The 12,527-nt window shown below is 45.8% G+C and overlaps 6 protein-coding genes across 6 annotated transcripts; 2 read left to right on the forward strand and 4 right to left on the reverse strand.

Moving 5' to 3' along the window:
• Nucleotides 1-409: 409 nt before the first annotated feature.
• EAE97_000456 (uncharacterized protein) lies at nucleotides 410-2,577 on the forward strand (the record flags this gene model as incomplete). Its single annotated transcript, XM_038870966.1, has 2 exons — nucleotides 410-2,233; nucleotides 2,374-2,577. The coding sequence occupies 2 exons, from the start codon at nucleotides 410-412 to the stop codon at nucleotides 2,575-2,577; spliced, it is 2,028 nt and encodes a 675-aa protein (XP_038738327.1).
• A 346-nt stretch (nucleotides 2,578-2,923) lies between these two features.
• EAE97_000457 (uncharacterized protein) lies at nucleotides 2,924-3,837 on the reverse strand (the record flags this gene model as incomplete). Its single annotated transcript, XM_038870967.1, has 2 exons — nucleotides 2,924-3,678; nucleotides 3,777-3,837. 2 exons carry the CDS (start codon nucleotides 3,835-3,837, stop codon nucleotides 2,924-2,926), a joined length of 816 nt encoding a protein of 271 aa, XP_038738328.1.
• Nucleotides 3,838-5,292: 1,455 nt separating this feature from the next.
• EAE97_000458 (uncharacterized protein) lies at nucleotides 5,293-6,204 on the reverse strand (the record flags this gene model as incomplete). The annotated part of the gene is made up of 1 exon (XM_038870968.1): nucleotides 5,293-6,204. One exon carries the CDS (start codon nucleotides 6,202-6,204, stop codon nucleotides 5,293-5,295), a length of 912 nt encoding a protein of 303 aa, XP_038738329.1.
• Nucleotides 6,205-6,384: 180 nt separating this feature from the next.
• EAE97_000459 (uncharacterized protein) lies at nucleotides 6,385-7,099 on the reverse strand (the record flags this gene model as incomplete). The annotated part of the gene is made up of 2 exons (XM_038870969.1): nucleotides 6,385-6,408; nucleotides 6,533-7,099. The coding sequence occupies 2 exons, from the start codon at nucleotides 7,097-7,099 to the stop codon at nucleotides 6,385-6,387; spliced, it is 591 nt and encodes a 196-aa protein (XP_038738330.1).
• Nucleotides 7,100-8,166: 1,067 nt separating this feature from the next.
• On the forward strand, nucleotides 8,167-9,219 carry EAE97_000460 (uncharacterized protein; the record flags this gene model as incomplete). Its single annotated transcript, XM_038870970.1, has 1 exon — nucleotides 8,167-9,219. The coding sequence occupies one exon, from the start codon at nucleotides 8,167-8,169 to the stop codon at nucleotides 9,217-9,219; it is 1,053 nt and encodes a 350-aa protein (XP_038738331.1).
• A 115-nt stretch (nucleotides 9,220-9,334) lies between these two features.
• On the reverse strand, nucleotides 9,335-11,597 carry EAE97_000461 (uncharacterized protein). Its single transcript, XM_038870971.1, has 4 exons — nucleotides 11,100-11,597; nucleotides 10,764-11,050; nucleotides 9,548-10,714; nucleotides 9,335-9,494 (listed from the first exon to the last, which is right to left on the reverse strand). Exons 1-4 carry the CDS (start codon nucleotides 11,358-11,360, stop codon nucleotides 9,461-9,463), a joined length of 1,749 nt encoding a protein of 582 aa, XP_038738332.1. The 5' UTR covers nucleotides 11,361-11,597; the 3' UTR covers nucleotides 9,335-9,460.
• Between the last annotated feature and the right edge of the window lie 930 nt (nucleotides 11,598-12,527).

The following is a 12,527-nucleotide window of genomic DNA, read 5'->3' on the forward strand; positions in this document are numbered from 1 at the left end:
TACAGAGGATCTCTGATACCTATTTCATTTTTGATTTTGATCCGCATATATTTCCCGTTCATAGTATTGTATTAGTACACTGCAATTTTAATTCAGGCACGCACACCGTGCGAAGCAAAACTCGATCGCGTAGTTAAGCATGTTTAACCTGATATCCCATACGGGGGAAAATAACATGTATCATCATTCGTGCTATTTGATCTCCTCGCCATATCTATATCTCTTGCTGGTCGCGGGCCTGTGTATTCCGTTTCGATGGCCGGTTTATTGGTTATTTTCTGGGGCGCCGGTGTTGGAGGCGATTTTGCTGGCGGGGGGTGAGAGGGAGAGGGAGAGGGAGATAGAAAGAGAGGTTGGGGATCGCGGAGAGAAGGGGGAGGTGGATGGGAGTGCGAGGATTCTACGGCAGTTGCCTTTGTGGCCGTTGGCTACGACGCTGGATTTGATTTACTGTGTTTGTAGGACGAGTTGGCTTTTCTATTATTTGTTTGCGGCGGTGTGTTGGGGGTGTGTGCCTCTGGTGTGTCTTTTCCAATTTCCGGGCGCGGGAAAAATGTTGCGGAGACAGTTGAGGAGGGTGTTGTTGGTGAAACGGTTTGGGTTGCAGTTTATTGAGGATCGGGTGGGGGGTTTTGATATTCCGGGGTTGGAGATTGATACTGAGGTGGATGGGTTGATGGTGGTGAGGGGGATGACGTTGAGGGTGAGTGCGATGAGTTTGGTGGTTCATGGGGTGGAGGTGGGGTTGAAGATGGTGGTGGGGGAGGGGGAGGGGGAGGGGGAGGAGGAGGAGAAAATCGAAATCGGGATTGTGTGTGAAGAGGTGGTGGTGAGGTTGGGGAGGGGGATTGAAGTAGGTGATTGTTTTGTGAGTGTGAAGGGTGGGGAAGGAGAGTTGAGCTTCAAAGATGCGGAAGATGGGATTGCACGCAAGGGTGCTGATGAGAAAAGAAAGAATGAGGTATGGGAGGTGGATTCGAAAATGTTGAGAGCTGTTAAGGGGAACGAGGTTGTATTTGAGAACGGCACTGGGAACTTCAATGTCAGTCAAAATGAGAATAGAACGGTAAAACCTGATATGGTCGACGGATATGCACCAACAGATACAGATGTAAAAGAGGGCATCAAAGTCATCAAAACCATCACTCCAGACGACACCGAAGCAGCCAACGAACAGTACAACAAAACCATCGAGATGATCCGCTCCACAAACAGCATTGAAATCTGCCGTCAAAACGTCCAGCACCTCGTGCAATCAAAAATCGAAAGCAATCTCCACAGCACCTACCCCCACGAAACCGTCAACGCAAACAGCAATAACGATATCCGCGCAGCAATCTGTTCTCAACTGCACCGCCAACCATCCATCACGCACCCCCCATCCCGCTCCATCAAAGTCACCACGCTCCAAACCCTAGCACCGCCCCACATCCGCGCCATTCTGCACCGTCTCCCCATGCTCCTCCGCCTGCTCCTCAACCCACTCGCGCACTTCCACCCCGTGAAAATCTCCTCCCTCACAGCCACCGGATCCGGGAAATGGATCCAAGAGATCCTCTCCGCGAAAGTCTTCAAAAACACCAATATCTACACACCCCCCTCCTCACCCACCTCCCCCATCTTCTCATCCACATCTGCATCTCGCAGACCATCCGACCCCACCGAGGACGACGAGTCTGCCATTCCCAGAATCCAACAACGAATCAACGAGTGGCTGTTACCCGCCAATTTCGTGCTCCAACTGGGTTCCATCACCGGTCTTGCACAAGTTCCCTTCCTCTCCACATACGATATCCGCTGTTCGCTATCCACCAGCAACATACTGGTCTACCGCACTCTCCCCTCCGCCATCGCATTAAAACAAGTTGTGCGCCTCGGGGGCGCAGACGCTACATTTGCGATTCCGAGTTTTTTGCTGCCGCATCATGAACATATATTACCTGCTCGAGGTGGCTCACGTAAAGTAACAAGTAGAGAGGAAGGAAACGGAGATGGGAAAGCAAATCAATCTGCCGAAGAACAACGAGATGGTGGATCAAAAGATGAATGCGTAGTACGCATAGCAGCACATGCACAATTACCCATCGTAATGGATCAGGAGCTTTTAGATTGGGTGGCGAGTGTTGTGAAGGCGAGCAAGGTAGGAGAAGTGGAGAAGGAGAAACGGTGGATGGACGAGGAGATCCACGGATTTAGGGATTTGGTGGGCGTTGTGAAGGGAGGGGTGAGGGATGTATGTATTTCCATTTTCGATTCTTGTTCCTCTCACCCCTTTCTCTTGAAATTTTTATTTCGGCCCAGCTTCCCACATTCCACTTTCTTGCCCCGTTTTATCTTCTCGGTAACTAATCGAATCTCGTCATGAACCATAAGGCTCATAAAGGAATGAAGAAGACGCTTGTCAGCGCCACGGTTAACGATAAATGGATTGCCAAAATGGTAGGGAAGGTGACGAAGAAATTGGAAGAGGCGAAGGGAGATATTGGATATGCGGCTGATATCAAGGTGCCGCTGGGACCTTATAGATTAGGTGAGGAGGCTAGAGAGAGGGGAGAAGGAGATAAGATATTGCCTTGAAGGATGGAGGGAAGAAATGAGGTGTAAGACTATTGTAGTGAAAATGTAATATAATTTATATAGAATGCCTTCAGCTTGGTATACTGGGCAGTGAAAAAAAAAAGTAAGGGCTGAACATACGCCCGACATCTATCTAAATTCTAAAATGATGACAGCAGCCCCCGGAGCAAGCAACCATATATAAAACTGCGCAGATCGCTGCAAACAGGCCTTGGGGACGTGGCCTAGATCCACAAATTAACAGCGCTCTTTGAACCATCCAAATCAACTCGAAATGCCAAACTTTATAGAAACCATGATCGTACAAAGCTCTTTCAAATAAAATGCCCCATCACATCATACCACATCACAAACCTTCAGCATCTCTCCCCTCTCCTACGGCACTTGTACACCACTTCACCAGTCCCGCAATCTCATTCGAGACCGCCGATAACCTAGGAATATCATGACCACCCCCATGATTCCAAACCTTCTTCTTTCCCGCACAAAAGCTCGCCAAATTCAGACCCGCCAACCGACGGGGATCTTTCTGTCCATAAATATGAACGGTAGGGATCTGTATCTTCCATCCCTCAGGAACTTGCAATCCATATGGATTCTCCATGTTTACATTTTCCACATTCAAAATTGATGTTTTCTCCGCCTTTGTATTCCAATAGTCATCTCCAGGTTTAGCCGTTTCAACCGCGTTAGCAGTCGCGAACAGTTCTTTTACGGATTGCGTTTCCAAGTCTCGTGCAAAGGAAGGGATTTCGATACCCAGATCTTCGATGATGGGTAGCGGCATGCCTCCGCAGATGAAAATGGCACAGCTGAACGGTAAAGGAATATGCGGTCGTGTAACCTGGTGATCTAGCAAGAACCCCGCGACGAGCGCACATCCTTGCGAAAAACACATTACACCATCGTAAGGACCGTTTCTGTCAATGTGTTCTTGCAGGTAGGAGTAGGATTCGCGGATGGCGGAGGGATCGGAGGAGTGGTAGTAGGCGTAATATGGAGGGTTGAAGAAGAGCGATACACCGGCTGCGGGGGGAGATGTGTAGGGTCCATCGAGGAAATCGAATGTATATGAGGGGGGAAGAAGACGGCGGAATGTTGCTAGGAGGTATGCGTTAGAACACAGTTTCGTATGGTGCGGATTGTATTGTAGAATAGGAATTTGGGTGAAGATCCCTAGGGAGGAGAAGATATCATACCCGATTGAATAGAAAAGATCTCAGCACTTGTGCCTTTTCCATGTAAACATAGAAACCTCATATTGTCCAAAGGTTGGGATATTTCGCACACTCCTAATAGTTCAGATAGACGACACGAAGTAATATTGAATCTAGATATCCAAGATCGAAAAAAGGAAGGATATTAGTCTTATCTTATATATAATTATCCATTATGGCAAGGCAGACAAGATCCATTGAATCTCAATAGAAGACTTCGGTGCTCGGTGCCCGATCATCTAGTCACTGTAACACCACATCCCACATACTGACTGTGCTTGATGTGCTGTGCCGGCCATACCTGACGTGCTGTAGCGCGTTATCAGTAGAAGGATTCCTCCCCTGGATTATGTGGAAGAGTATGACGGATGCAATTACTTTTTTCCATTCGTTTGAATGACATCGTCTTCCCAATGGAGATTTCCATTACCTGAAGGGCCATTTCGGACGAGAGAAAGCTGTATGAAAGTATCAATTCGAGTATAAAATATTTGGTGGTTCAGTGCTGTACTCTCTCTGTAGAGCGTCGATAAGATTCCGGAGTTTGTTAGTGGAGCGATAGGATGGATGTCTGTGCTGAGCCGAAATCTTAGTGGTCGTCGCGTCGCAGCTCGAAACTAGTGCGGGTGCGGGTGCGGGTGCGGGTCAACAGAATCAACAAAACATAGATCTAGACGACATCTTCACAAAACCCCTCTGCTTCGCATCTCTCTAGAAAGTACGTTATGCCCGTATGTTCTTCCACTGGAAAAGCCACACAGTATCTCCTGATGTCCGAGAAACGCGTGGTTGAAGATTGCCACTTTGAGTGAAGGGCTATTTTTAATGATTTGGTATGGGCATCGGAGTCGCGGAGTCTTGTGTCATGGCCAGCTCTTGTTTAATTCAGAGAGTTTGTGTCTATGAATACCATTGTGGTTTACGAGAAGAGCTTGTACTGTGTGTTAGTTTGCCATACCATATGAATTCTTACTTAATGGCTGAATAGTTTCATTCTTCTGTTGTGATATCACTGAGTAGTGCTTTCTCATGAGGCTTCCATGACTTGGACATGGTTGTGTTGAAATTTTACATATATTACACTAGGTACCTAAAACATGGAAAGTTCCAATATCATACATAGATGATGAACTATGACGCTGCTCGAACAGTCAGTAAATTTCTTTTCTTGCCCCAAACTCCACAGAATCAATTTATCATGTCAAATCATAGACTACATACCTCCTAATATATCACTCTACAACCTCAACAGGCATCCTCATCCTGTCTATCTTGACAACTATACACTTCAATGCCCCCTTATACTCAACAAATAATATTACTACCAAGGCTTTCAATCGAATCGGCACCTCTATGCTTGCTTCCACTACTGCTGTAGATCCAAGGTGGCATGCAAACCATAAAAGACCGTAAACCATGAATCCTCGCTTGGATCAAGCACAAACTTCCCCTGGTACACTGATTCGGGACTTGGAGGAGAATCAAGTATGCTCCATCCTTAGTAATAACTTGCTCTAGTGTCCACTAGCGAGTGGCCACAGTCCCAATAAAATTCCCCCTCCTCCCAGTCCCAAAAAAGCTTGCCGCTGGCAAGTAATGCTCGGCGCTCCGACCGTAAAGTCGGCGTTGTAAGAACCAAATTTTGAAACGAATTTCTTTTGAATATTTCAATTCCATCGCTCCACGATCCACTTACGAGATACATATATTGTATATTCATTTCTATATCTGATGAGTTTAGATTGTCGATGAATGTTTCTAGCTCTGATAGATGAAGCGGTACTCGGGTCAAATTCATTGATCTGAGATTCGGCCATATATGACTGGTGAAAATTGTTCCCAGAGAAGGCATCGATTGATTTTGTGTCTCCATTTGGAAGAGCTCCGGCTCTATAGCGTGTTGCGATACATCGATGTGAACCTTTTCTAGAGCATTTGTGTTCACAATCGCAGAAAGATATTTAACCAGACCATCTAATTCCGTGAGTATCCACTGATCACTCCCATCTTCATAATCTTCTTCTCTGCAATAGAATGTGAACTTTTTTAGCCACTGTGTCGCAGCGGAAAGTTCTTGGAAGCCTTCAAATGAGGCCAAAGTTCTGTAATCGGTGGGGCAAATCATCTCAATACATATGTTTTCGAGTGACCTGCCAGCTTTGTGGATAGCAGCTGGAAGCCCAATAATTATCTGAGAGGATGGTGAACTCCAGCTTTTGTCGATTCGGAGTTCTACGCCATCGTCATCCCCAAAAAGTTTGCATTTAATCATATCGTCGATAAGTAAATCCTCATTTTCATGATAGTCAAGCAAGAATTTTGATTTTGAATAAAGTCTTGGATGAGGACGGTAATCATACTCATCATTACGGTCCTTGTCGCAAATGTGAAGTGCTGTTGCCCTTGGCATTCGAGCGATTGCAGTGCCAACACTCACCAGAAATACACCCTCTTCTGTTAGGGTTTTTTTCTTCTATAAGGAGATATTTATACCGCTCATAAGCTCTGCTCCAGAAGATTTCACGCAAGCTTATAGCAGTGTTACTTTCACCTGATCTATCCAATCGATACCGCTGATATAACTCCCGGCTCATTCTGGACTCTTTTCCCTCGCCTGCTGAAATGTGTTCAGTTAGCACGCTGTGTAGAGCACTATGCAAGTACTCAGACTTATGCCACTGGAAACGCTCAAAGCTATCCCCAATTAAGCGGTCCAAGCAACGAGCATTGACTCTTACAGTTCTAACTCCTTTGCCGATAGTAGGATGACGAGAGATCATATCAAGGCGCGCAAGGGATTGTGCACTCAATTCAACACGCACGGTAGGAAGAAGGAAGTGTGAGCTGATATTGCAAATTCTTCGGCATACTAATCGCATTTCCTGGATCGTTGTTACGCTTTCTTTGAATTCCTCATTCCATTGATCCCGATCGGTACGCAATCGAGAGCAACCGGTAGGACGAATCTCGGAGAGCTGTGGCTCTACAAGAAAGCCTAAAATCATCTCCAGTAACTCATCTGAAATCTTTAAAAGTCCTGGCTGTTGGACGCCCCTCCGGCGCGATAGCAAATCGTCAGATTTTGCGATAGAAGCATCTAGTGTGCTCACAATGCTTCTTCGCAGTTTATCCAAGGACGGAGAAGAATCATCCTCGGCACCTGCTTGCTCTCCGCCACTTTCTCCAAGATTCGAACTGGCATGGAATATTGGTTCTCCTTTTGGCTCCGACCCAAAATCGGATGAAGCATCTTGCAAGGACCTGTCCAAATCCAGTTCCAGCTGGCTCTCCATTGAGTCATCCATCTCAAGACTGGGAATCTTTCAACTGGCGATTGAAGAAATCGAGGAAACAAGTATCGTTCGTTAACAAACGTCTTCGTTTCGAGACGTGTTTATCAAGTTGCGCGATGATGGCGAGCTGTCTTTTCGAAATGGTGTATTGAGAAGGTTTAAAGATAGCTACAGTGATAAGACAGGTACAGTGGCCTGTAATTGACAATTTTCCTGGTAGGACTATCTCTGAAGGAAGAAGTATATGTGAATTGGATATGCGTTCCTCACTGTTGTCGATCAAATAGACAATAGATTACAAAAGTTGGAATAAATGTAATGGTATGGAAGTAATATTCAGTATGCTCTTGAACCAAGAAATGAGAAAGGACAATCTTTTCTTAAATATGAAAAAAAATAAGACAAGAAGCTAAGCATCGAGCTACACAAATGGTCTCCTTTCAGAGCGAGGAAGTCATCACTACCCACTTTAACACGTGCTCCTCCTCCTAACCATACCCTAACCCTTAAATCGTCACTTCCAAATTCTGCAATCTGGCTTGAACATTGTAGTTTCCTTGGGCCTATGCAATTTTGAATATTCGAATACGTTACCCTAAGATTTTCGCTTGCTATCCAAATTCCTTTTACAAATTATTCCAACTCACTTTTTGTTCTAATCCCCTCCCCTATTTTTGGATATCCACTCGATGCGTCAACCGACGACATATCTGTCCGACTCACAAAGAGCGATTTTATCTCAATGACCCCCGCAGTATGCAAAACGAATAGAATGACAGGACTTGAGGAAGTCAATTCACGATGACTAGCAAATGACTCCTCACTCGAAATTCGTTCTGAACGAAACGGATTATTCGACACAACTTGATAGGATGCGTCACGACTACGAGGAAAATGACTCCTCACGGAAAGTTTCATTGTGAACAAAACAATTTGATTTCCCCCGAGTACTCTTCTTTTCCCTCCTTCCCTACCCTCTTGACAAACTCTCAATATTTACAGAAAACTAATAACAGATATCCTAACACCCTTCTCGACACAAGAGCCTTTGATCCTCGCGTACAAACTCAGTGCTCATCATGTCGACATCCTCTAGCCAAACCCCAATAGACATAAATCTCAACCACCTCGAAGGTAACTGCCTCCGTCACTCGGAACTTCCAGATCCCGCTGAAGCCATCGTCGCCGCTCGCTTCAACCACGGTTTCGACCCAGACTTACCCATTGTACCCCTATGCATGCACTCCCAAGACAAGGATGTGAACAAGACGCCAACGGAACTCAGTAGAGATGAAACCAGCAAGGGATCCAGCTTTCATTCCGAGGGGCTAGAATGGAATAAAGATGGGGAGGTAAGTTGGGCGGTACTCTCGAGATGGTGCCCAGCGTGCAGCAAAGAGTACGAGGAAGATTTAAATAAGGGTGATTCGCGCATATTGTACATCACGGCTATGCTGCGTCGACACTGGATAATGGTAGGAGATGAGAATAGAACCCCACGGGGAGGAGCGGAAGCAATGGAAGTAATCAGACAAGCCAGAACGAGATTTGACAGCCAAGACTACGATGAATTGCGAATCTACAATATTGCCACAAAAGAGCTTTCATACATGAACAAATTGGAGAGAGCGCTAGGCGAACACATGACGGTAAACAAGGAGTCCATGGTGAGAGCACAAGAAAGAATTGTAGCATTTGTTTCGGAACAACAATCGAAGATCGATCCTGGCCAAGCTTACGAGTCGGCCTACGCCTCGAATAGAGATCCGGAAAACTACCTGATGTACGGCCCAGCTAACTACCCGGCTTCCAACCCCCCTTCGACGCCAACCTCCGTATCCGCAGAAAAATGCCCCTCAACGTCCATCGGAGAACGGCGGTCACAACCCAGCAGCCTCCATAGCAGTCGTAATTCTCACAGATCTACGCTCGAAGAGAGACAGTCCAGAGAAGCTCGCAGCAATAAGAGTGGAAAAGCTCACAGTCAACCCATGCGTGCCCAAAGCGCATCCGAAATAACTCGCAGCCATAGCAGTACGAGAGCTTGCCGTCGATTTGAATCTGACCTCGAGCATTGCAGAGCATCTCGTACCAAGAGTAGCGTACGATCTTTTAGTCCATCCAACTTTTAACCCTATCGACCTGTAAGATAGCCCCAGGTCCACGGCCCAGCATTTGGATAATAAGGTAAGAGGGCGGAGAACTTTGATTAATATTGGGACTTTGTGTTCTTATGTGCCTGGTTTTTAATTTTCCTTAAGCATACTTTTGTTTTGCGAGATGGGTCAAGCGTTGGGACAAATGTCTTTTGCATCATGATGGCTTTTGGAAACCAATCTCATGTGTACATTTGCTATACAATCTGAGGGTGGTTTAAAGAAAGATTAAACCTGCTCTCATCTCCTTCCTACATAGAGTTAGCTTGAAGATTACAACAGAAACGCCTTTGGTGGAACTTACAATAAGAAATGCGATCCTATTATCCCTGCCAACACCAGGCCCAAAAACCCAGATTCCAAACTTATTCCATCGGAAGTTGATACAGTTGAGGGTACGGAGCCTAAGCTCGAACTGCTTGTCGAATTCCCAGTCGAGGTTGATGTTGCGTTATCTATACTCATGGTAAAAATGGGGGTTGTAGGGCAATTCGCATCGTACAACGATGGGCTTGCAGCGTTTGTGCCAGTTTGATTATTGTATGCCAATCTAATGAGCGTATCCTCTGCGGCATCATATTTTGGCCATCCGTAGTTCGTCAAGCCATTTTCAGGATTCTTGGCGAACGCAGCCCATGCGCCACGCATGTATTTTCCGATTGCTATCTGTTCGGTTGTCTCGGGAGGATTGGCGAGGTTTGTATCGAAAAGAAGGGGTATTTCCGCGGCATGCCATGCACCAGCATCGGGAACAATCATCGTGTTGGGAAAGGAACCAAAGTAGCGATAACGCCATGTGTTAACATTGGCTTGGGTTGAGTAATTTGCGCGGTAACCACTTGGGCAAGTGAACCCGATTAAATTGATAAGTTGCGCAGCTACATCGGATGTGCTGATTCCTTGAAGCGCATTTGTGGTGACGAATAGAACGGCTTCATCATCATTGCTTCCAATTAACAGGGGCTTGCTTGTAAAGTTACCGGCTAAGGAGCGTTCAGTGTAGTTGGAGAACACGACGATCTCATCTACGGTAGGCAGGAAGCTTCCCAATATACCAAGAGATCCAGGGAAATCGGTGGTCGCAGAAACCCCGCTGAGAATTTCCGTTGTATTTTTGGTACGCATACAACTAGTAACATTACTGGCGGATGCACCGCCACATCCCAAAGCTTCGCTCACATTATACCAGGCTGTGGCGACAGATCCAGCTGTACTTGGCATACCCCAACTCTGAGCTGTGCCAGACTCTTGAATGAAACCAGCAACAATGGGGTCTTGCACCCAAGCATAGTTGTAGAAATCCACCGATGCTGAACCGGCACTTTGTCCGAACAGAGTGATACGAGATGCATCACCACCAAAGTTTTCAATGTTATCACGAACCCACTCGACGGCCAATCTTTGATCTAGCAGTCCGACATTCGCAGGACTGTCAGGGCTTCCAGAAAACCCAAAAATATTCAGTCGGTAACTAGTTCTCAATCAGCATAATTCAAAATTGCGAGAAGCTTGAGGCTTACTTAAAGGTTACCACAATCACATCCTCTTGTTCCACAATGTACTGTCCATTGTATGCCGGGGTAGCGGAAGTTCCACTACTAAACGATCCTCCGTAAATCCACATTAATACAGCCTTCTTCACATCGCCGGTTTGTGGCTTCGTCCACACGTTCAAGGTCAGGCAATCCTCGCTTTGCGCGGTCAAGTCTCCAAGTAGGTTCACTATTCCCAATCCTGTTGAAGTAATATCTGATTGCGCGACGACGGTAGCATTATAAGTGGAAGTTTGGGCGGGACATGTGTAGCCCTGTCGTTGTATTAGCAACTGTCAAAAGCCTTTAGAAAGTTTTACTTACAAAGTTGGTACCATTGATAGTTGTAGTACCATTGTATGCAACTGGCGCAGCAAATCTCAAGTCCCCGATAGGTGGTTTTGCAAACGGAATACCTAGGTACTCGGAAACTTGCGAGTTATTCAGACTAGGATGTCCATTAACTGGTCCACTGCTTGTCTGAACAGTTTGTCCTACGGTCCAATTCGATTGACGGCTCTCCAAAAGAGCGGAGGCATTTGCAGATACTGGAATGGCAGAGATCGATAATATTGAAAGCTTCATATTGAAATAAAGAAGGAATCAAGGAAAGAGTGAGAGATGGTTATACAAACGGAGAGGATGAGAGGAGAGAACAGTAGACAAATCGCAAATCTTGAAAAGGAAAGGCCATCTTATAAGAAAATGAGCGCGATAGTAAGGATGATGTTTACCTGTATTTAGAATTCGACTACTACTGTCTACCTTTCGGAAGGGAGTTAGAGGCTACTCAAATCTAGGCAAAGGAGCCATCATGTTCAGCATCTACGAGTAATGGCGGTATTATGGTGCATCGTATTGCGGCTTCCAAGTTCCCTGCGTGCTATGCCGAGACTCCATCTGCATGACGGTTCTAAGTAAATTGAATGGCATATTTCGTTCTTTGGTTCAGATGGATGGTATCGGATGTGATTGGGTGGCATTTGGATGGAGTGCTCCAACGCTAGTCACGTGTCTCGCTTGCACATCAGACACCTTGGTTACTTTTTTATATGTTTTAAAGTGCGTGTGTGGGTGTCAGAAACCTTGGTTGCTTCTCGATGTCTTTTCTACTGCATTTGCTGCCAATCTCTGTGTTACCCGCAAATTGATATCGAAGCATGCCGTCATCATTGTTAAAAATACTTCTTTATTGAGTTTCTATCGATTTTACTTTGCACGAGTAAATAGTAAATGCGGTCTCGTGCTTTAACCATCACCCGTGCGCCAAGAAAATCAAGTCCGTCCCAGTCTAACAACAACTATAATCCATTTTCCAGTGCTCGAGCATTCGGAATGCCTCAAAGTTGTTCTCTCGTTTGTTCTCGTAACTTGCTTTTATCCCTCTGGTATACGAGACTTGTCTGAGCACCGAGCTATTCGTGGCTTGACACTAAGCAACCCCATCATCGACTAGCACACGGAAGGAAAGAGCCAGCCTGCGATAATGAGATCTTAAATTCAATCTCGATTGCGGGGGTAGCTCTCCTTTCAAAGTTTCGATGGCTGTTAATTGACATCTATGACTTTGAGATGCCCCGATATAACAATGTGCCGAGCGATAGTCAACTGATACTCGGTACCGGTAAGTTGGTTATCGATGTTAATCAGGATCTTATATGCCATCTCGCAAAGCAAGTGCTTAATTGTCCAGAGACATGAGAATGATATAAAGAACGTCTATGTCGCGACAGACTGATTTTTCTTTGGTCC

The sequence above is a fragment of the Botrytis byssoidea genome (genome assembly GCF_014898295.1).
Source record: "Botrytis byssoidea strain MUCL 94 chromosome Unknown BBYS_001, whole genome shotgun sequence".
NCBI lineage: Eukaryota > Fungi > Ascomycota > Leotiomycetes > Helotiales > Sclerotiniaceae > Botrytis > Botrytis byssoidea.